This window comes from Salvelinus fontinalis, chromosome 14 (assembly GCF_029448725.1).
Source record: "Salvelinus fontinalis isolate EN_2023a chromosome 14, ASM2944872v1, whole genome shotgun sequence".
NCBI lineage: Eukaryota > Metazoa > Chordata > Actinopteri > Salmoniformes > Salmonidae > Salvelinus > Salvelinus fontinalis.
In genome coordinates this window covers 28,829,310-28,850,664 of record NC_074678.1, presented here as the reverse complement: position 1 = coordinate 28,850,664, position 21,355 = coordinate 28,829,310, and the positions used below count along the sequence as shown (strand labels likewise).

At 46.5% G+C, this 21,355-nt stretch overlaps 1 protein-coding gene across 9 annotated transcripts in view; it reads left to right on the top strand.

Annotated features, from left to right (window-relative positions):
- The window catches only part of LOC129810576 (ELAV-like protein 4), an 80,140-nt gene that overhangs the window by 34,586 nt on the left and 24,199 nt on the right, over positions 1–21,355 (top strand). For all 9 annotated transcript variants that reach the window (XM_055861231.1, XM_055861229.1, XM_055861232.1 and 6 more), the window contains 2 exons: positions 1,957–2,197; positions 19,774–19,877. In XM_055861231.1, coding sequence (XP_055717206.1) covers positions 1,957–2,197; positions 19,774–19,877 — 345 coding nt within the window. The remainder of the gene's footprint in view (positions 1–1,956; positions 2,198–19,773; positions 19,878–21,355) is intronic.

Genomic DNA, 21,355 nt, shown 5'->3' with positions numbered 1-21,355 from the left:
AGGCTGAAATGATTCACATTCAAGTTTATTTATGATATACCCTCCTCCACTGTGGTGTGAGACATAATGTATGTCTCAGGCTTGAGGTTCGTGTTAGAAAACCAAAGGAGAAAACAATAGAGTTGAGATCTACGTGACTGATAGTGATTGTTCAGAATATTGTGATAAAATATTGTCTATTTTAGTTTTTAGACCAGTTTTCAACAACATCATTGCTATCAAAACATTAACTTAGCTACAGTCAGATGGGGAAACCTTTCTAAATATGCTGGCTTTGAATAGAGGTACAAACTTACATGTTATATATATATATATATATATATATATATATATATATATATATATATATATATATATATATATATATATATATATATATATATATATATATATATATATATATATATATATATATATAAATAAATACACCCAAACCTGTGCTAAGATCTTTCCTTTTCTATGATTTTGATTCACTTTTGATTCAAGCAGCAGGAACATGTAACCTCTTTTCCTCATCTTTTAGATCTTTATTTAAATGACACCAAATTAACTACAGTCAGTAATTTTAGAGGTGAGCTTTATACTACCGTTAGTTCATTTTGGTTCACCTCTGGAAGTGTTTACCTGTGTTTTTTTCCCAAGGTTCTTTGTTAAAGGTGCAATATGCAGAAATCGCTCTGCCATTTCATCGTTGGTGGAGTTCTAATAGTTAATCTAGTTTATGTGACTAAACAAGCATTGTATAGTGTAGAGAATCATTGTACAATCCAAACCGCTGTGAAATATTTTTTCAATAACCAAAGATATATTTTCAGCTGTTTAAAGCCGGTGTACAAAACCTTAATTAAAAGACGCAAAAGCGAAACTTAAGGACGGGAAGCATAGAAATAGTGCACAGAACAGATCTACCGTTACTTAGACTTGCGTTCAATGAAAATGACAGATATAACTCCCATTTCTGTGTGAATTTGGTCAGGTCGCCCAAAAAGTTACATTTTGCAGCTTTAATGATTTTGTATAGTTGTGTTGTACAGACACTGACAGATTAAACTCAGAGTCTACACAGCCACTCCCCAGTGTCTCTGGTACAGACTTTTAATAAAACACAGAAAAGTAAATCAGTGCTCTGGCTGTTGTTCATGCTGCTACATTTCCCTATGTCGTCTTCTTTAGTTAAAAGCCCATCAAGTTTACCTTTCAAAGAACCTTGTTTGGGGTGTTTTCACCCCCATGTGGGGCAGATGCTTTTAACAGCAGGCACCCTGAGGTTCCTATTCTGTCACCCTATATCTCCAAACACAAACACGCCACACCTCACACAGACCTTCCATAAACCTCTTAGGCTCAGCTTCTCTGTGTAAGTGGATGATGGAAATCAACTGACTGTAACCGAGAATCAAATAATACCATTAAACACACAGATTTTATGCTAATGGCTGAATATATTTGGTGGCAGTCTTGGGATCTTGAAATAAGTGTTTGCCAGTAGATAAGCACATCAGACTGCCTTTCCTCAGTGCCTCCTCCCTCAAGGGCCAGCAAGCTCTACTTCAAACACCTGCTCTTAAAGCACTCTGCAAAACCAGCCGCAAATGTTCCCTGTGACAGACAGCAGTGCCCCGCTGAATCGCTCAAATTTTTACCGCTCTCTAACTGCACCAGCTATCAAAGCACAGAGAAGAACTCAAAAATATCACTCATGTCTCTAACAGCTATGTCTGCATGAATATGTAGGAGTTTAAGTTGCATGTGTACATATAGTGTTTACTTTATGGTCTCATACTGTGTGTTAAACTTGGTCTTTCTTTTGTCTGAGTTTTGATGGCCTGGAATGTAGATTCGATGTTTACTGTGTTTATGTGAGGTCCAATAATTAATCATGGTTCTCAGATTGAGACGCCGTACCTCCTACCTCCCCTTTGATTGTTCTTCTTCCCGAACCCTTCCCTCCCTCAGATAATCAGCAACATGGAGCCTCAGGTGACGAACGGCCCCAACGGCACCACGGCTAACGGGCCGTCCAGCAACAGCCGCAGCTGCCCTTCACCCATGCAAACTGGAGGCCCCACCGACGACAGCAAGACCAACCTCATTGTCAACTACCTGCCCCAGAACATGACCCAGGAGGAGTTCCGCAGCCTGTTCGGCAGCATCGGAGAGATTGAGTCCTGCAAACTGGTCCGCGACAAGATCACAGGTACGATGAAACACTGGCCATGGGAAGAAAGGAAGTGGGTGGGTGTGGTACAGGGTGGGATGGCATGGTGCCAGAGGCCTATGATCCCGGACAGTACTCCAGCTGGTTACTGCAGAGCAGGAGGATGGGGCTTGGCCTGGAGCTGGCTGGTGAGCAGCAAAGTGAAGAAACCCAGTGCTATGTGGCACAGGGGTGTTTAAGCAGCACTTCCCAGCTAATCATGCCTCTAATCCCAGCCTAGTGGCTGTGTGGGTGGTATAGCAGATGGATGGGGGAGGCTGCTCTGAGATAATGCCAGATAATGGCTTTCATTTTAGATCCTACTTAGTGACACTTCTTCCTTGATAATCTCATTAAAAAGGGCCAGTGTTGAAGAGCAACATCTACTCTTGACCATGAGAAGCAGCCAGGCTAGACAGTGGCTCAGGCAGCAGCAGGCTGATGGAAGTACAGGGCCATCTTTTACAATAATGGGCCCGAGCTGGCAGGAAGGTAATGTGTAGTATATATAAGAATAGCACCTGGAAATCACACTCTCCACTCATATATATATATATATATATATATTTTTTTCCATATGTGTGATGCACAGTAAACAGTGAGGCCTAACATTTTATATCGGAGAGAGTAAAAAGAGACATCATAGAGTAATAATATATGACATTTAGCAGATGCTGTTATCCAAAGCAACTTAGTCATGTGTGTATACATTTTACTTATGTGTGGCCCCAGCGGGAATAAAACCCACAAAATGTGGTGTTGCAGGCGCCACGCTCTACCAACTGAGGCACAAAGGACCACAAGATTACCAGGAAGCTCTCACTGACCTAAATGGGAAAGTAAGGCCATTTCTGAGAATGTTGAAAGTTCTTCTCTACCATACAAGGTCTCTGATGACTTAGGAACACAAAGTGTGTTATAAATATCCCCCTTCTACGGCGGATGTCTGTGTTGTGCTCCCATGGGTGCAATTTCGTCGTTGAAACTTTTAGACTAACAAAGCGTTTCTCCCTCTCAGTTGAGGGAATGCCAGGAGGCTGCATGCACAACCACTTGGTATCATTATCTGACTTTCGGGGAGGACCATTTTTTAAGCTTAATAAACACCTGAGCCCTTTCTTGTGCATTTCCAAACAGACCTTTCTAGACATTTGACCAGAATACCATTTAAAACACATTCTCAAACACCACATTCGGAACATTAATGCATATGGACCTGCCCTTTCAGTTAACTGTATGTACATTTTTTAAGTACAGAATGTGAAATTCCTTTACACTGCAGTTCAAAGGGAAGGAGGATGTCTGTGATGACAAGGTGACAAGAGCTTCCTAAGCCTGAGCGTTGTAAGAGACAGGCTTCTCTTTTCTCTGGACCGGGTGCTGTCAGCTTTGATGAAGCAAGAGCGGCGTGAGGTACAAGCCCACCCGGCCACTCTGCGCTCGTCTGTCAGGCCCGCTCCAGCTCAGTGAAGTGCCACCTCAGATTGTTTACCCTGCTCCCCACGCCTTTCTTGCTGCGCATGTAATACACCAGGGACCTGCAGGTTCATATTTTATTGAAGGCAAACTTACACGCACATCGCTAGAGCCCACACATGCCCTCACTGACTCTGGCACATCACCCTCTCAACTTTCTCGCAGGCTGAAGACAAAACTAAAGAGAGACACAAAGTGAGTTGTCTTGTGCGGCAGCAGGGTCCACTTTTCAGTGGGAAGGGAGTGAAGGATAGGGTGTTTGAGGTGTTGACAAAAAAAAACAGAAGGTTCTCCAACAGACTTGTGTGTATCTCTATAAAGACGGTATTAAAATCCTAATCCTCAGTAAAAATGCAAACACCTTCAGCCAGAGCTGAAGCATCACCGCCTCTGTCTGCCTCTAATAACATAAACATACACCCTTGGGGAGAGCTAATGATATTCTTGTGGACCTGGTAACATATTGAATGACAACCTTTAATGGAATGCATTAGGAAAGTTTTAGTGATTCTGGTCATCAGCATACAGAGAATGGAAATGACTGATCAGGCGACGCCAAGGCAGGAATTGGATCATTGTCAGTTGCCAATTTTTCTGGATAATTTTGTGCACTGGCTGCATTTCTTTAGGAAAATGAATGCATTTGTATTTATAACCAGGGAAGCTAAAGTCATTCCGCTACCCAAGAATAGTAAAGCTCCCTTTACTGGATCAAATAGCCGACAAAAAATTGTGTATGACCAGATACAATGCTATTTTACAGTAAACAAATTGACAACAGAATTTCAGCATGCTTATAGGGAAGGACACTCAACAAGCACTGCACTTACACAAATGACTCATGATTAGCTGAGAGACATTGATGATAAAATGATTGTGGGGGCTGTCTTGTTAGACTTCAGTGCAGCTTTGACATTATCGATCATAGTCTGCTGCTGGAAAAATGTATGTGTTATGGCTTTACACCCCCTGCTATAATGTGGATAAAGAGTTACTTGTCTAACAGAACACAAAGGGTCTTCTTTAATGGAAGCCTCTCAAATATAATCCAGTTAGAATCAGAAATTCCCCACGGTAGCTGTTTAGGCCCCTTGCTTTTTTCAATTTTTACTAACAACATGCCATGACTTTGACTAAAGCCAGAGTTTCTATGTATGTGGATGACTCAACACTATACACTTCAGCTACTACAGCGACTGAAATGACTGCAACACTCAACAAAGAGCTGGTTGGCAAGGAATAAGTTAGCCCTAAATATTTCTAAAACTAAAAGAATTGTATTTGGAACAAAAACACTCATTAAACCCTAAACCTCAACTAAATATTGTAATAAATAATGTGGAAATTGAGCAAGTTCAGATGACTAAACTGCTTGGAGTAACACCAGATTGTAAACTGTCATGGTCAAAACATATTGATGCAGTGGTAGCTAAGATGGGGAGAAGTCTGTCTATAATAAAGCGATGCTCTGCCTTCTTAACAACACTATCAACAAGGCAAGTCCTACAGGCCCTAGTTTTGTCACACCTTGACTACTGTTCAGTCGTGTGGTCAGGTGCCACAAAAAAGGACTTAGGAAAATTGCAATTGGCTCAGAACAGGGCAGCATAGCTGGCCCTTGGATGTACACAGAGAGCTAATATTAATAATATGCATGTCAATCTCTCCTGGCTGAAAGTGGAGGAAAGATTGACTTCATCACTACTTTTATTTATGAGAGGTATTGACATGTTGAATGCACTGAGCTGTCTGTCTAAACTACTGGCACACAGCTCGGACACCCATGCATACCCCACAAGACCTGCCACAAGAGGTCTCTTCACAGTCCCCAAGTCCAGAACAGACTATGGGAGGCACACAGTACTACATAGAGTCATGACTACATGGAACTCTATTCCACATCAAGTAACTGACACAAGAGGTCTCTTCACAGTCCCCAAGTCCAGAACAGACTATGGGAGGCACACAGTACTACATAGAGTCATGACTATGGAACTCTATTCCACATCAAGTAACTGACACAAGCAGTAAAATTAGATTTAAACAACAGATTAAAAAAACACCTTATGGAACAGCGGGGACTGTGAAGCAACAGAAACATTGGCACAGACACATGCATACATACACACACACACATACAGTGGGGCAAAAAAGTATTGAGTCAGCCACCAATTGTGCAAGTTCTCCCACTTAAAAAGATGAGGCCTGTAATTTTCATCATAGGTACACTTCAACTATGACAGACAAAATGAGGGGAAAAAATCCAGAAAATCACATTGTAGGATTTTTAATGTTTTTTTTTTTATGATTTTTTTTTTAATGAACTTATTTTCCACCATAATTTGCAAATAAATTCATAAAAAATCCTACAATGTGATTTTCTGGATTTTTTTTTTCTCATTTTGTCTGTCATAGTGTCACGATCGTGTGGCGGATTAACGGACCAAAATGCAGCAGTTGGAAAATAAGCCATCTTCTTTTATTATAACACGAAGATGAACACGACACAAAAAACACTTTAACAAAACAACAAAATAACAAAACGACCGTGAAGCTACAAACGTTGTGCACATACAAACAGGCTACAAACGTTCTTACATAGACAATTACCCACAACCAATGAGAGCCTATGGCTACCCTAAATAAGGCTCCCAATCAGAGACAACCGAAATCAGCTGTCTCTAATTAGAGCATGGCGCTTGCAACGCCAGGATTGTGGGTTCGATTCCCACGGGGGGCCAGTACAAAAAAGTATGAATGTATGTACTTGTAAGTCGCTCTGGATAAGAGCGTCTGCTAAATGACTTAAATGTAAATGTAAATGTCTAATTGGGAACTCATTCAGGTAACCATAGACTCTCCTAGATAACTAACCAACATAGACAACGCTAGACATATACACTCAACACAAAACCATCTACTACACCCCATAACCCCTTTACCAAATAAACACCCAAAACCAACAAAACATAAACATTCCCCATGTCACACCCTGACCTAACTAAAATAATAAAGAAAACAAAGAATAATAAGGCCAGGGCGTGACATAACCCCCCCCTTGAGGCGCGAACTCCGGGCGCACCATACACAGTCTAGGGGAGGGTCTGGGTGGGCTCCCCTCCACGGTGGCGGCTCCGGCTCTGGTCGTAGTCCCCACGTCACCACAGTACCTAACCACCTCCTAGGCCTCCTCCAAACGACCCCCCTCCACATTAACCCCATTGCATTAAGGGGGAGTTCCGGACTAAGGGACAGCTCCGGACTAAGGACCAGTACCAGGGTAAGGGGCAGTACCAGGGTCAGGGGCAGTACCAGGGTAAGGGGCAGCACCAGGGTAAGGGGCAGCACCAGGGTAAGGGGCAGCACCAGGGTAAGGGGCAGCACCAGGGTAAGGGGCAGCACCAGGGTAAGGGGCAGCACCAGGGTAAGGGGCAGCTCCGGACTGAGGAATGGCAGCTCCGGACTGAGGGACTGCAGCTCCGGACTGAGGGACTGCAGCTCCGGACTGAGGGACTGCAGCTCCGGACTGAGGGACTGCAGCTCCGGACTGAGGGACGGCCTATGGCTGGCTGACAGATCTGGCTGCTCATGGCTGGCTAACGGATCTGGCTGCTCATGGCTGGCTAACTGATCTGGCTGCTCATGGCTGGCTGACGGATCTGGCTGCTCATGGCTGGCTGACGGATCTGGCTGCTCATGGCTGGCTGACGGATCTGGCTGCTCATGGCTAGCTGACGGATCTGGCTGCTCATGGCTAGCTGACGGATCTGGCTGCTCATGGCTAGCTGACGGATCTGGCTGCTCATGGCTAGCTGACGGATCTGGCTGCTCATGGCTAGCTGACGGATCTGGCTGCTCATGGCTAGCTGACGGATCTGGCTGCTCATGGCTAGCTGACGGATCTGGCTGCTCATGGCTAGCTGACGGATCTGGCTGCTCATGGCTAGCTGACGGATCTGGCTGCTCATGGCTAGCTGACGGATCTGGCTGCTCATGGCTAGCTGACGGATCTGGCTGCTCATGGCTAGCTGACGGATCTGGCTGCTCATGGCTAGCTGACGGATCTGGCTGCTCATGGCTAGCTGACGGATCTGGCTGCTCATGGCTAGCTGACGGATCTGGCTGCTCATGGCTGGCTGACGGATCTGGCTGCTCATGGCTGGCTGACGGATCTGGCTGCTCATGGCTGGCTGACGGATCTGGCTGCTCATGGCTGGCTGACTGATCTGACTGCTCCTGTCTGGTTGGCGGCTCTGGCAGATCCTGTCTGGTTGGCGGCTCTGGCAGATCCTGTCTGACGGACGGCTCTAGCGGCTCCTGTCTGGCTGGCGGCTCTAGCGGCTCCTGTCTGGCGGACGGCTCAGTGGGCTCATGGCAGACGGGCGGCTTTGCAGGCTCATGGCAGACGGGCGGCTTTGCAGGCTCATTGCAGACGGATGGCTCAGATGGCGCTGGGGAGACGGATGGCTCAGATGGCGCTGGGGAGACGGATGGCTCAGATGGCGCTGGGGAGACGAGCAGTTCAGTCAACGCTGTGCAGACGGCAGACTCCTGCCGGCTGAGGCGCACTGTAGGCCTGGTGCGTGGTGCCGGGACTGGTGGCACCGGGCTGGGGACACGCATCTCAGGGCTAGTGCGGGGAGCAGCAACAGGACGCACAGGACTCTGGGGACACACAGGAGGCTTGGTGCGTGGTTTAGACACTGGTGGTAAAGGGCTGGAGACACGCACCATATAGCTAGTGCGTGGAGGAGGCACTGGTGGTACTGGGTTGGGGCGGGGAGGTGGCGCCGGAAATACCGGACCGTGCAGGCGTACTGGCTCCCTTGAACGCCGAGCCTGCCCAACCTTACCTGGTTCTATGCTCCCCGTCGCCTGACCAGTGCGGGGAGGTGGAATAACCCGCACCGGCCTATGTAGGCGAACCGGGGACACCATGCGTAAGGCTGGTGCCAAGTACGCCGGCCCGAGGAGACGCACTGGTGACCAGATGCGTTGGGCCGGCTTCATGACATATGGCTCAACGCTCAGTCTAGCCCGGCCGATACGTGGAGCTGAAATGTACCGAACCGGGCTATGCACGCGTACAGGAGACACCGTGCGCTCTACTGCGTAACACGGTGTCTGCCCGTACTCTCGCTCTCCACGGTAAGTACAGGGAGTAGGCGCAGGTTTCCTACCTGACTTCGCCACACTCCCTTTAAGGCCCCCCCCAAGAAATTTTTGGGTTGTACTCACGGGCTTCCAGCCTTGTCTCCGTGCTGCCTCCTCATATCGCCTCCTCTCGGCTTTCGCTGCCTCCAGCTCTTCACGAGGGAGGCGATATTCTCCAGGTTGATCCCACGGCCCCTTACCATCCAGTATCTCCTCCCATGTCCAGAAATCCTTTGTGGGTAGGTCCTGTTGCCGCCTTCCATGCCGCTTGGTCCTCTGGTGGGTAATTCTGTCACGATCGTGTGGCGGATTAACGGACCAAAATGCAGCAGTTGGAAAATAAGCCATCTTCTTTTATTATAACACGAAGATGAACACGACACAAAAAACACTTTAACAAAACAACAAAATAACAAAACGACCGTGAAGCTACAAACGTTGTGCACATACAAACAGGCTACAAACGTTCTTACATAGACAATTACCCACAACCAATGAGAGCCTATGGCTACCCTAAATAAGGCTCCCAATCAGAGACAACCGAAATCAGCTGTCTCTAATTGGGAACTCATTCAGGTAACCATAGACTCTCCTAGATAACTAACCAACATAGACAACGCTAGACATATACACTCAACACAAAACCATCTACTACACCCCATAACCCCTTTACCAAATAAACACCCAAAACCAACAAAACATAAACATTCCCCATGTCACACCCTGACCTAACTAAAATAATAAAGAAAACAAAGAATAATAAGGCCAGGGCGTGACACATAGTTGAAGTGTACCTATGATGAAAATTACAGGCCTCATCTTTTTAAGTGGGAGAACTTGCACAATTGGTGGCTGACTAAATACATTTTTGCCCCACTGTATTTAGTAATGTAGATATGTGGTAGTGATGGAGTAGGGACCTGAGGGCACACAGTATGTTGTGAAATCTGTGAATGTATTGTAATTTTTTTAAATTGTACAACTGCCTTAATTTTGCTGGACCCCAGGAAGAGTAGCTGCTTTGGCTAAATGTGGATCCATAATAAATACATTTATTTTCTCTCGTGTCATTATTTGTATTTCATGCATGAACAGGAATTGATTGTGCCTGGGATTTTATTCCTGATAAGAGAGAGACTTGTAACGCTTCTCTAAATCCTCCTCCTCCTCAGACGAGGAGAGGAGAGAGGGATCTGAAGACCAATGTGCAGCGAGGTATGATGACATGATTTATTTAAGACATGACAAAACAACAAACACGACGTAGACAGAAAACGAACTATACTTGAATCAACTACAAAACAAATAAACGATGAAAACAGACCTGGACACGAACTTACATATAACGTGAAGAACGCACGAACAGGTACACGACTACAAACAAACGCTACAGTCCCGTGTGGCACGAACATACATACTGACACAGGAGACAACCACCCACAAACAAACAGTGTGAAAACACCTACCTTAATATGGCTCTCAATCAGAGGAAATGAAAACCACCTGCCTCTAATTGAGAGCCATATCAGGTCACCCTTAAACCAACATAGAAACAGAAAACATAGACTGCCCACCCAAACTCACGTCCTGACCAGCTAACACATACACAAACTAACAGAAAACAGGTCAGGACCGTGACATAACCCCCCCCTCAAGGTGCGTACTCCGAACGCACCACCAAAAGTCTAGGGGAGGGTCTGGGTGGGCATCTGACCACGGTGGTGGCTCCGGCTCCGGACGCTGTCCCAATCCCACCATAATAAATCCCCGCTTCTGTGTCTTCCTCAAGGTGGCGACCCTCGCCACCGACCTTGGACTGGGAACCCTAGACATGGGTCCCGCTGGATTTAGGGGCCGCCCCGGACTGAGGGACGGCAGCTCCGGACTGAGGGACAACACCGGACTGGCTGGCGGATCCTGGCTGGCTGGCTCTGGCGGATCCTGGCTGGATGACGGCTCTGGCCGGTCATGGCTCGCTGACGGCTCTGGCTGGTCATGGCTCGCTGACGGCTCTGAAGGCTGGTCCTGGCTGGACGGCTCTGAAGGCTGGTCCTGGCTGGACGGCTCTGAAGGCTGGTCCTGGCTGGACGGCTCTGAAGGCTGGTCCTGGCTGGCGGAAGGCTCTGGCTGATCCGGTCTGGCGGAAGGCTCTGGCTGATCCGGTCTGGCGGAAGGCTCTGGCTGATCCGGTCTGGCGGAAGGCTCTGGCTGATCCGGTCTGGCGGAAGGCTCTGGCTGATCCGGTCTGGCGGAAGGCTCTGGCTGATCCGGTCTGGCGGAAGGCTCTGGCTGATCCGGTCTGGCGGAAGGCTCTGGCAGCTCCTGTCTGGCGGACGGCTCTAGCGGCTCCTGTCTGGCGGACGGCACTGTAGGCTCCTGGCAGACGGGCGGCTTTGCAGGCTCATGGCAGACGGGCGGCTTTGCAGGCTCATGGCAGACGGGCGGCTTTGCAGGCTCATGGCAGACGGGCAGCTTTGCAGGCTCATGGCAGACGGGCAGCTTTGCAGGCTCATGGCAGACGGGCAGCTTTGCAGGCTCATGGCAGACGGGCAGTTCAGGCGCCGCTGGGCAGACGGGCAGTTCAGGCGCCGCTGGGCAGACGGGCAGTTCAGGCGACGCTGGGCAGACGGGCAGTTCAGGCGACGCTGGGCAGACGGGCAGCTCAGGCACCGCTGGGCAGACGGGCACACCTGTAGGGAGGAGACGGAGAGACAGCCTGGTGCGTGGGGCTGCCACAGGACCCACCAGGCTGGAGAGACCTACAGGAGGCTTGATGTTAAAAGGCACCTGAAGGACCGGGCTGTGGAGGAGCACTGGAGCTCTGGTGCGCAGCCTTGGCACCACTCCCCCAGGCTGGCATACTACTCCAGCCCGTACCCTCCAGAGTGCAGGCACAGGTTGAACCGGGCTGTGGATGAGCACTGGAGATCTAGTGCCTACTACGCGCACCTCTCCCTTAGGCTCCACTCCCACATTTGCCCGGTACGAGCGGAGCGTAGGCATAGGACGCACTGCACCCTCCCAGCGCCCCGGAGACACAGCACGCAGAGCCGGCGCAGGATACCCTGGACCGAAACTGCGTACCGGAGACCAGACGCGCTGAGCAGGCACAATACGCCCCGGCTGGATGCCCACACTCACTTGACACTTTCGGGGGGCTGCCCTATAGCGCACCAGGCTATGGGCACGCACTGGCGACACCGTGCGCTTAACCGCATAACACGGTGCCTGACCAGTGACGCGTTGCTTGTAATAAGCACGAGGAGTGCGCTCAGGTCTGCTACCTGGCTTAGCCACACTCCTCTCTAGTCCCCCCCCAAAAGAATTCTGGGGTTGCCTCTCGTACCTGTCCCGCTGCCGTGCTGCCTCCTCATATCGCCGCCGCTCAGCACTCGCTTCCTCCAGCTCAGCTTTGGGGCGGCGATACTCCCCAGCCTGTGCCCAGGGTCCTTCTCCATTCAAGATCTCCTCCCATGTCCATGAATCCTGGGATTTCTGCGGTTGCTTTCGCTGCCCTTTTCCCCGCTGCTTGGTTCTGGTAATTTGGTGGGTGGTTCTGTAACGCTTCTCTAAATCCTCCTCCTCCTCAGACGAGGAGAGGAGAGAGGGATCTGAAGACCAATGTGCAGCGAGGTATGATGACATGATTTATTTAAGACATGACAAAACAACAAACACGACGTAGACAGAAAACGAACTATACTTGAATCAACTACAAAACAAATAAACGATGAAAACAGACCTGGACACGAACTTACATATAACGTGAAGAACGCACGAACAGGTACACGACTACAAACAAACGCTACAGTCCCGTGTGGCACGAACATACATACTGACACAGGAGACAACCACCCACAAACAAACAGTGTGAAAACACCTACCTTAATATGGCTCTCAATCAGAGGAAATGAAAACCACCTGCCTCTAATTGAGAGCCATATCAGGTCACCCTTAAACCAACATAGAAACAGAAAACATAGACTGCCCACCCAAACTCACGTCCTGACCAGCTAACACATACACAAACTAACAGAAAACAGGTCAGGACCGTGACAAGACTTTACATACTGAGACAGTCATCATGTTCTCCCCACAGTAAATAATTACTGCACTGTAATACAAGACCCCTCTTCCTCAAAGAGGGGGCGGCAGCGTAGCCTAGTGGTTAGAGTGTTAGACTAGTAACCGAAAGGTTGGAAGATAGAATCCTCGAGCTGACAAGGTACAAATCTGTCGTTCTGCCCCTGAACAAGGCAGTTAACCCACTGTTCCTAGGCCGTCATTGAAAATAAGAATTTGTTCTTAACTGACTTGCCTAGTTAAATAAAGGTAAAATAATAATGTTCTTCCCTTGAAGAGACCGTCACTCGAAGCCCAAGGGGTGGACACAGTTTTTATCCAATGTCTGCTGTGTCTCCTCTCCATTTTAGTTACCCATTTGTTTTTGGGTTGTGCCATTTTGAGCCCAGCTGTATCACGGGCACAATATGTTAAGTTACAGCGTATATCAAAGTCTGTATGGACTGACCAACGACAACAATGATCCCTGTACAATCAATGCAGTCACCTTCCCTTAATTTAACAACTGGGACAACTGATGCAAATTATACTGACAATGCAAAAAGAACAAGCAGATGTGTATGAAATATTCATCCTACTTGATGTCTGCTACGACGTAGTAGGCCCTGAAACACCTCGCTGTGCATCTGAGAGCAGAGAGAGTGTGAAGACCTGTGGTGAACTCGTGTTCGAGTCTCTCCAATCCTCTCTGTGATACACACAGCTAACTTATTGGTCTGACAGGGAGGAGATGAAAACTTCACTTTTTCACTCAGTTTACTCTCATCTCTTTGTTGATACTAAAATATACAGGTAACTGACAAAATAATGGAAACACTTGAGTAAATCAGGGATACCAAGTATATTCAAAGCAGGCGCTTCCACACAGGTGTGGTTCCTGACTTAATAAGGCAATTAGCATGCTTAGGGTCATGTATAGAAATGCTGGGCAGACCATTATTTTGGCTACCATGGCTATGCCCCCATTTGTATTTATTAGGGATCCCCATTAGCTGCTGCCTTGCTCTTTTACTGGGGTCCAAACACATTAAGGCACTTACATCACACATAAAACAAAATATAAAACAGTACGTCATATAACATTATTACACCACTACAACAATGTAAGTGTGCACGTCTGTACCTTTATGGATGTCTCTTCCATTGGATGACCATGCCCCCATCCACAGGGCATGAGTGGTTACACTTTAGTTATTTAGCAGACACTCTTATCCAGAGCAACTTACAGGAGCAAGTAGGGTTAAGTTCCTTGCCCAAGGGCACGTACAGATTTTCACCTAGTTGGCTTGGGGATTTGAACCAGCGACCATTTGATTACTGATCCAATGTTCTAAACTGATATGCTACCTGCCACCCCTGAGCATAAAAACGATGTAAACCATATGCCATGGCTGTCTCAGTCACCAGATCTCAACCCAATTGAATACTTATGGGAGTTTCTGGAGCAGCGCCTGAGACAGCGTTTTTCCACCACCATCAACAAAACCCCAATGATGGAATTTCTCGTGGAGGAATGGCGCATCCCTCCAGTAGAGTTCTAGACACTTGTAGAATCTATGCCAAGATGCAAGTTTTTCTAAGCTCGTAGGGTTCCATCATTTGGTGTTTTGTTGTTTGGCAGTTACCTGTACATTCAAAGGAGTTCACAGTCAAAGCCAAGGCTGTTTTTATTTACTTCCAATACATGGTTTGTATTGTTGGTTTGTTGCTGGAACTGTTTGTTTACCAAGCTCTTGCGCAATCAAACGTTCCATAGTGATGAGCATCAGGAATGAATGTCAGTGCTTTGCAGAGTGGAACACAGTGTGTATTCACCCTCCTCCGGTTCACATGAATCTCACTGGTTCATATAACAATTAATATGATGCAAGCGTGCATAAAATAGCTTCCTCCGTAGAACGCTGATGATAAAAACAGTATGATATAAAATACTTAGTATGACAATGAGGCTGGTAGCTCTTAAATTGGACCAAAGTGAAAGATAGAAAAGAAACTCTGCACCACCTTAGACATACTAGCCGATACCTATTGACTTCATTTCAAATCGCTATCATTTGTGAAATCCAGAATACATTAATATACTGTAAGACAGAAATCATAGAAGGTTAAAGAAGGCATTAATATAGCTGGTATGGGACGAGATTAACACACATCTGACATCTTCCCTTAAGCCAGGTATTACAGACCAGCCAGGCCCATAAGTGCAGATGCCTGGAACTCAAAAACTTAAATGTGTGTTTGCAATACATTTTTAGAATCCCAGGCAGAAAAACACCCTGGCTGTCTCCTTTCTTCTCCCCCCACTCCCTGTGCTGCTTGAGTGGCCCATACAAGGGAGAGGGAGAGTGGGCCTGTCAGCCAGTCCCCAGATCTGGAGGACCATCGCACTCCTCCGGCTCTAGCTGCTGCTGTCACTGTTGTCATATCCAGGCCTGACGTCATGGAGCTGGGGTGTCCCAAATTCAAAGGGGTCCTCTCTCCTGCTACTCTGCTATCCTCCCAGACATCCTACACATTTTGAGCTTCCATCCAACTCGCCTCAGGCAGCAGCCACCGATTGGGAGGAGGGACTGGGGGTGGGTGGGAGACTCCTGCATATTACAGTTGCTGCTACCTTGGCAACCCCAGAGAACAGTGGAGCGGAGGCAGTGTATGTGTGGAATGTTTATTTGGTCAGCAACTTAGTCACACTAATGTAAGCACATAGCTACAGTAAGGCTGTATTAGTGTTTGAATGCCATTATAGTCAAATGTTTATATTATGACCTAATGCTTGTCAATTGTTCAGTGTTATGCCATTCCTGTATGTATAAAAATGAAATATGGCCAAAAATGCAAATAGAAAATAGTGGCATACAAAATGTGCTTAATAGCTCTGAGTCCACGTTTGCTGTAATCAAATTACTTTTGCTATTAACGGCCAGTTAGAATGAACTGAGCCTCTGTCAGTTTTTCGTACTAGAAGCACTTACCACAGCTAAGTGGTTTATGTAGATTTAAAGTGTGAATTATAAATGTATATTCAATCATATCATAAAACTGCACATTAGGTAATTCTACTTTCTTTAGGAGATTAGCAAACAAAACCTAACTTCTTGAACTTTAACAACATAATACTGAACTGGGAACTTCTAGAAGTTTGTATATGTGTAGTTGTCGGAATTTAAGTTGGTGACTACTCCCGCAAATATTTTGGAGAGTGCTGGTCCGTCAAAAATAGTTCCCAAGTTGCTGTTGCAGCAAGGGTAAAATGTCAGGGAACCAACACGATGATACACATCTGTTTTGACAAACTGGAATATTTTCTTCCTCCAAATCTTAAATGTGACTAAATTTAAGACTGACCAAACCAATATGCCTGTTTCTACCATAGGAACCTGGTGCTATCAAGGTATGTTACCGTCAGCTGTTCATAGCACTGTCATCATGTGCACAGTGCACTTTCCCCCTCTTCTCTCTCATCCCATGGCATCTTATATGACAGATTGAAGCCATTTTCACTGACAGGGATGGAGTGGGGACTCAGCGACACAGACCGAACATGGAGGCTTAGAGAGAACAGGTTGTCAGTCGTTAATACAGAGCATCGCAATGTTGTCTTAACCATTGTGAAATATTAATGCAATTCTTATTTTTATGAAGGGCCCAATCACAGAAGGATATTGTTTACTACTAGGTTACAGATCATATCTTGTGTACAGACATGCATGTTAATAAATGGAATGGAGGTACTGTAACTATCTACAGGGTACTTAAAGGTAATAAATACAATTTTATTGGTCGAGTACACATATTTTCCAGATGTTATCACGGGTGTAGCGAAATGCTTATGTTCGTAACTCCAACAGTGCGGTAATATCTAACAATACAAAACAATAGGAAGGAAGACCATAAGTGTATGGAAGCAATGACACAGGAGGCCCCAGCGGGCAACTCTCTTTCCACACGGTGTGTGTGTCTGTGGTTCTCTGTGCAAGTCACCACGTCGGGAGAGGCAGAACACCCGCTGGAATCACACTCATTTTATCATCTCACACATTCCGCAACCTGCTGCTCTTCAGGAAACAAATAATGGCTTAGTCATACTGTAGCACCACCAAGAGGAGCCACTCACTGGAAATAGCAGTGATTTGCCAAGGAAAAAGATTTGGTACACTGCCTATTTCCCCCTCGTATTTATTTTTTGACTGTACGGGGAGCGGTGAAGACCTGGTGAGGTGGTCTCAATTACCCCGGCCCTCTCATCAGTAGTGGTTAGGGCTAAAACGGGACAGCTGTTATGAAGCATTATGGCACTGCTGTGTTAATGTCACAACTAATGAGCTCAATTATCCCCACGCTCGCCTGCTACGAACCAACGCACCACTCTGGATCACAAAGAGGGGGGATCCACTGTCACACACAACTATTGGCCCTGTGCTTTTAGCTCAACTCATCCTAATGAAGGAGCTCAGCACGATCCCACTACTAACATTACTAAGCTGTTTATTTATGAAGAATATCCATTTTAATTGATGTTAAGCATTGTCTTTTTAGTTTGTACATGTTGTTCAAACGCCTCCAGATTTTGGGATGGTATTGGATTGCTGTTGTTAGGAGCTGAAAGTCATGGAAAATGAAGATCTATCCTCATTAAAAGCTAATTAAAACTGCAATGCATCATTTTGGTTTGGAGTTTTAATTGACAATTAAAATGTGTAAGTTAATGTATCCATTAGACAAATTAAACGGCATAGGGATAATTTCCTGTTTGCTGTTCCATTAGAGGGTATTTATTATGCTATCTTAATGGCATTTTCAGCTTCCTGGGATGCCTTTTTTTTCCAGATGTTTGTCTATAATTATCCTTAATGGCATTTGTACAATCCTTCAAAATGGCACTCAGCCTTTCTAGTAACACGTGGATCTAGATTCCTATATATAACACAGTAAACAACCAGAAAATAAGCCTTTATACAAAAAGCTAAAACATTTTAGTGCTAAAACACCTGCGCTATCCTGTACAGCTATGTACTGCTCTTAAAGTAGTAGCTTTGCTGTGCTGTGTAGAACAGCGTTGTGGCATGCTGTGCTGCACCGTGCTGAGCTGTGCTGTTCTGAACCGTGCTGTGCTAGGCCTGTGTATTTATTTCAGTCAGGCATCGTGCTGGGTTGAACCTGCTGGGCTGCGTGCGTGCAGAGCAAGTCGTTGTTGTGAAAGACCAAGACAAGTTTGCCTGCCAATGTTGGCCCACAGTCTGCGCACTACCGCTTTTTGACCTTGTCAGGGTGTGTGTGTGTGTACATGTTCTATTTACTGTGTACGTTTTAATGGTATATTCTCATCAGCGGTCCATAGTTTGCAAAAAACAAAGTTTTACATGCAGTATGAGTGTATGTTTCTGTGCGTTGGCGTTGTGTCTCCGGGAAGCAGCCAGCCCATGGACCCCTGCTGTGGGCTACTCTGTTACTGGTGGGTGGAATCCCCTCATGGAGCTGCCTCGTGCTAAAAGCAGCTGCCTCACCCCATTTCTCCACTCACCTAGGGAGTGGTGCCAGGGGGTGGGAGGAGGGGCACACCCAGATCTCCCATCCAGCCTTGCCAAGGTGGGCACAGGGACTGGTGCCAACTCCCAAAGACACACTGGTGTAGACTGCATCACAATTGGAGGGAGTGAGGGATCACAAACAGAGACAGGGCCTTGTGTTCATTTGAAATCCATTCACACACGGACACGCGTTTATAGTATGTATACGGTACATGTGCCTACAAACATATACAAGCACACATGTACTTTAGAGAGGTGCTTGGCACAGCGGACATGACAGTGTAGGGGCTCTCATGGCCTCTCAGAGCTGAGCTGAGCACAGGAGACTCTCTCCACACACAGCTCCTGCCTGCCTACCTGCCTGCCCGCCCAAGTGCAATGTAACTGTATCATTAATCGCAACCCAGCACAACCAGGCAGCTCTGCATGAGTGCGCTTCGGAAGCACACTTCATTTCAGCTAACCTTTTGTAAGCTACGCTTGTCGAGCCTCAAGTTCTCCTTGTGAAGCAGTGGAAGGGGGAGGAGGAAGGTGATAGAGAGGGGGGAGCCGCTCTGCAGTTGGCTAATTATCGTCAACCCACATTGAGGAGTATGAGAAGAGATGTCTTTGCGAAGGCACTTTGATATGGAATACATATCCACAGGCCCACGGATGTATTGGCGTTAATGGCATAGTTCTATTTTAGTGTCCAAACTTTCCGAGGGGTGCTGTCAGATCAGTGTCAGCGAGATGAAGGGTAAAAATAACTGTGAACCACAGAGATTCTCTCCAGGACAGGAGGTTTTTAATGAACAATGGGGAAATGATAATCCAGGGTAATCCACTGAAAGTGAGGGAGAAGCATCGTGTTTGATGTGAGAAATACAGCTCCCTTTGGCCCAAAGCTGCAGCTTGCCTTGGATGCTATTTACTTGGTGCTAGAGCAGCGCTGTTTTACATTTGAGATTCACTTTGTCTTTTCCACTGTGGACTTACTGCTGTCTGTTTCCATTAATGGCTATAAGTACGTTGCTCCACTTGGACTTGCCAGGCACTTGTGTAGCAAGTTTGTTTATTTTACTATCACACAGCCACAATAGCTTTGGGCATTTGTTGAAAGTCAACTAGCTCATCAAAGCCGGCTCTGCCTGAAATAAATATACAGAGATGTCAGGAAAATGTTAAATCAAAACAAATCTGGTATTAATGACAATGTCAGACGTTTTTCAAAAACAATGACATTTTTTCACTTTCAGTTGTGAAGACATTACTTGGACTTAGAATGTATCTGTACCAATTCTGAATGTACTGGGTAGAATTATGTATTGTAAAAATGCTCTTTCTGTTTTACAGGGCAGAGTCTGGGCTATGGGTTCGTCAACTACATAGACCCAAAGGATGCAGAGAAAGCCATTAACACATTAAACGGACTCCGACTTCAAACCAAAACTATCAAGGTAAGTCAGATTGGTAAAAACTGCTTCAGTGCCCATGTAGGTTTTAGGAATGTTGGGCAGTGACTGAGGCTTCTGATAAACTAGAGAGGAGATTCATACCCATTTAAATACATGCAGAGAGAGAGAGAGAGTGAAAGAGTAGCTGAATCAAAGAGCATTAAAAGCCGTGAGGTATAACTAATATGCTAATTCATTTCTAAAATGTCAAAATGTAAAGGTGAAACTAGAAAGATTTTCAGACAGTAGGGAAAAAACATTTATTACATGCTGCCCAAAGTTAAATAGAGGACTCAAATTAATATTACATTTTATTAAAGGTTGGGAAGTCAAATAAAGATGAAGGGAAAATGGAGAAAGTATAATTTCATAAGTAGTATAGTTTTATTAGTTTACTCAATATCCATTTTATATAGTCTTTGTCTTTACTTGTTGAGCAGGATTATGATCGCTATCCCCTCATATGGCTCCGTTATGCTGTTCGCTTTAAGCCATACTGTAATCTGCTCTGCTACCATAATCCAAGCCCTTTCAGTAACATATTTCTAAATCTAATCAGATCAGATTACCCTGCCGAGCTGAATGGGAAAAGCCCATACACAATCCCCAATCCCTCGACAGCCCTGAACATGACAGGTCAATATTGTAAAGGGAAACAGCCACACCAGATCAACACAGCCCAGCCTGTTTTCAATCCAGCACAGTGCTTTGAAGTTGGCTCTTGAGAGGCTCTTGGGGAGACAGCCAGAGCTCTCTGTGTATGTCTGTGCATGTCAGTGTGTGACAGTCAGTATGACCCACAGTTACTCTAGCGCAGGTCTCACCCACTGAGCGTAGCTGACAGGCGTTAGGATGAGTCACTGGTTCCGTGTCTGTAGATTCCCGCTGCCACTCTCCCTCACTAATGAACTCTGCTGAGATGGAAAACCAGAGGGCCAAGCTAGCATCCAGGCCCCCAACCCAAGCTACTGTAGCAGTGACGCTCCCCAGTCCTCCCAAGTCCCCACGCATCAAGCTTGTCTTTAGGAAGCAGCCCACTTAGGAATCACCAGCGTGCCATGGCCTGTCCCCTTGGGCTAGAGAGAAGAGCCTACTGCTGTTTCTCATTGACGCTGCCAAAACTCATAGCATATTCAGAGCTACACGCACACTCCTCACTTCCTCAGCTCTTGCACAGCCTCTTCCTCCCACAGCTTGTGTGTAATAAAACGGGAGCGATCTTCCGTGTCTATCATCCTGGAGCACACAGTCCAAAGAGCAAGTACACCAGTGAGCGATGTCCTCTCCCCCCACACGCACTGTCCTCCCCTATCTCTGTCTTACAAATACACACACAGCGTTCCACATCGTTCAGCTTCCTCTGTCTGTCCATCTTATCCAGTCAGACGGAGCAGCATCTTCGACTTCACCCTAGCTCTCAGTGATAGCAGCAGATTCCCTCTCTGCATGAGAGGTTTAGGCCAGCCCTTTTGTCTGTCTCT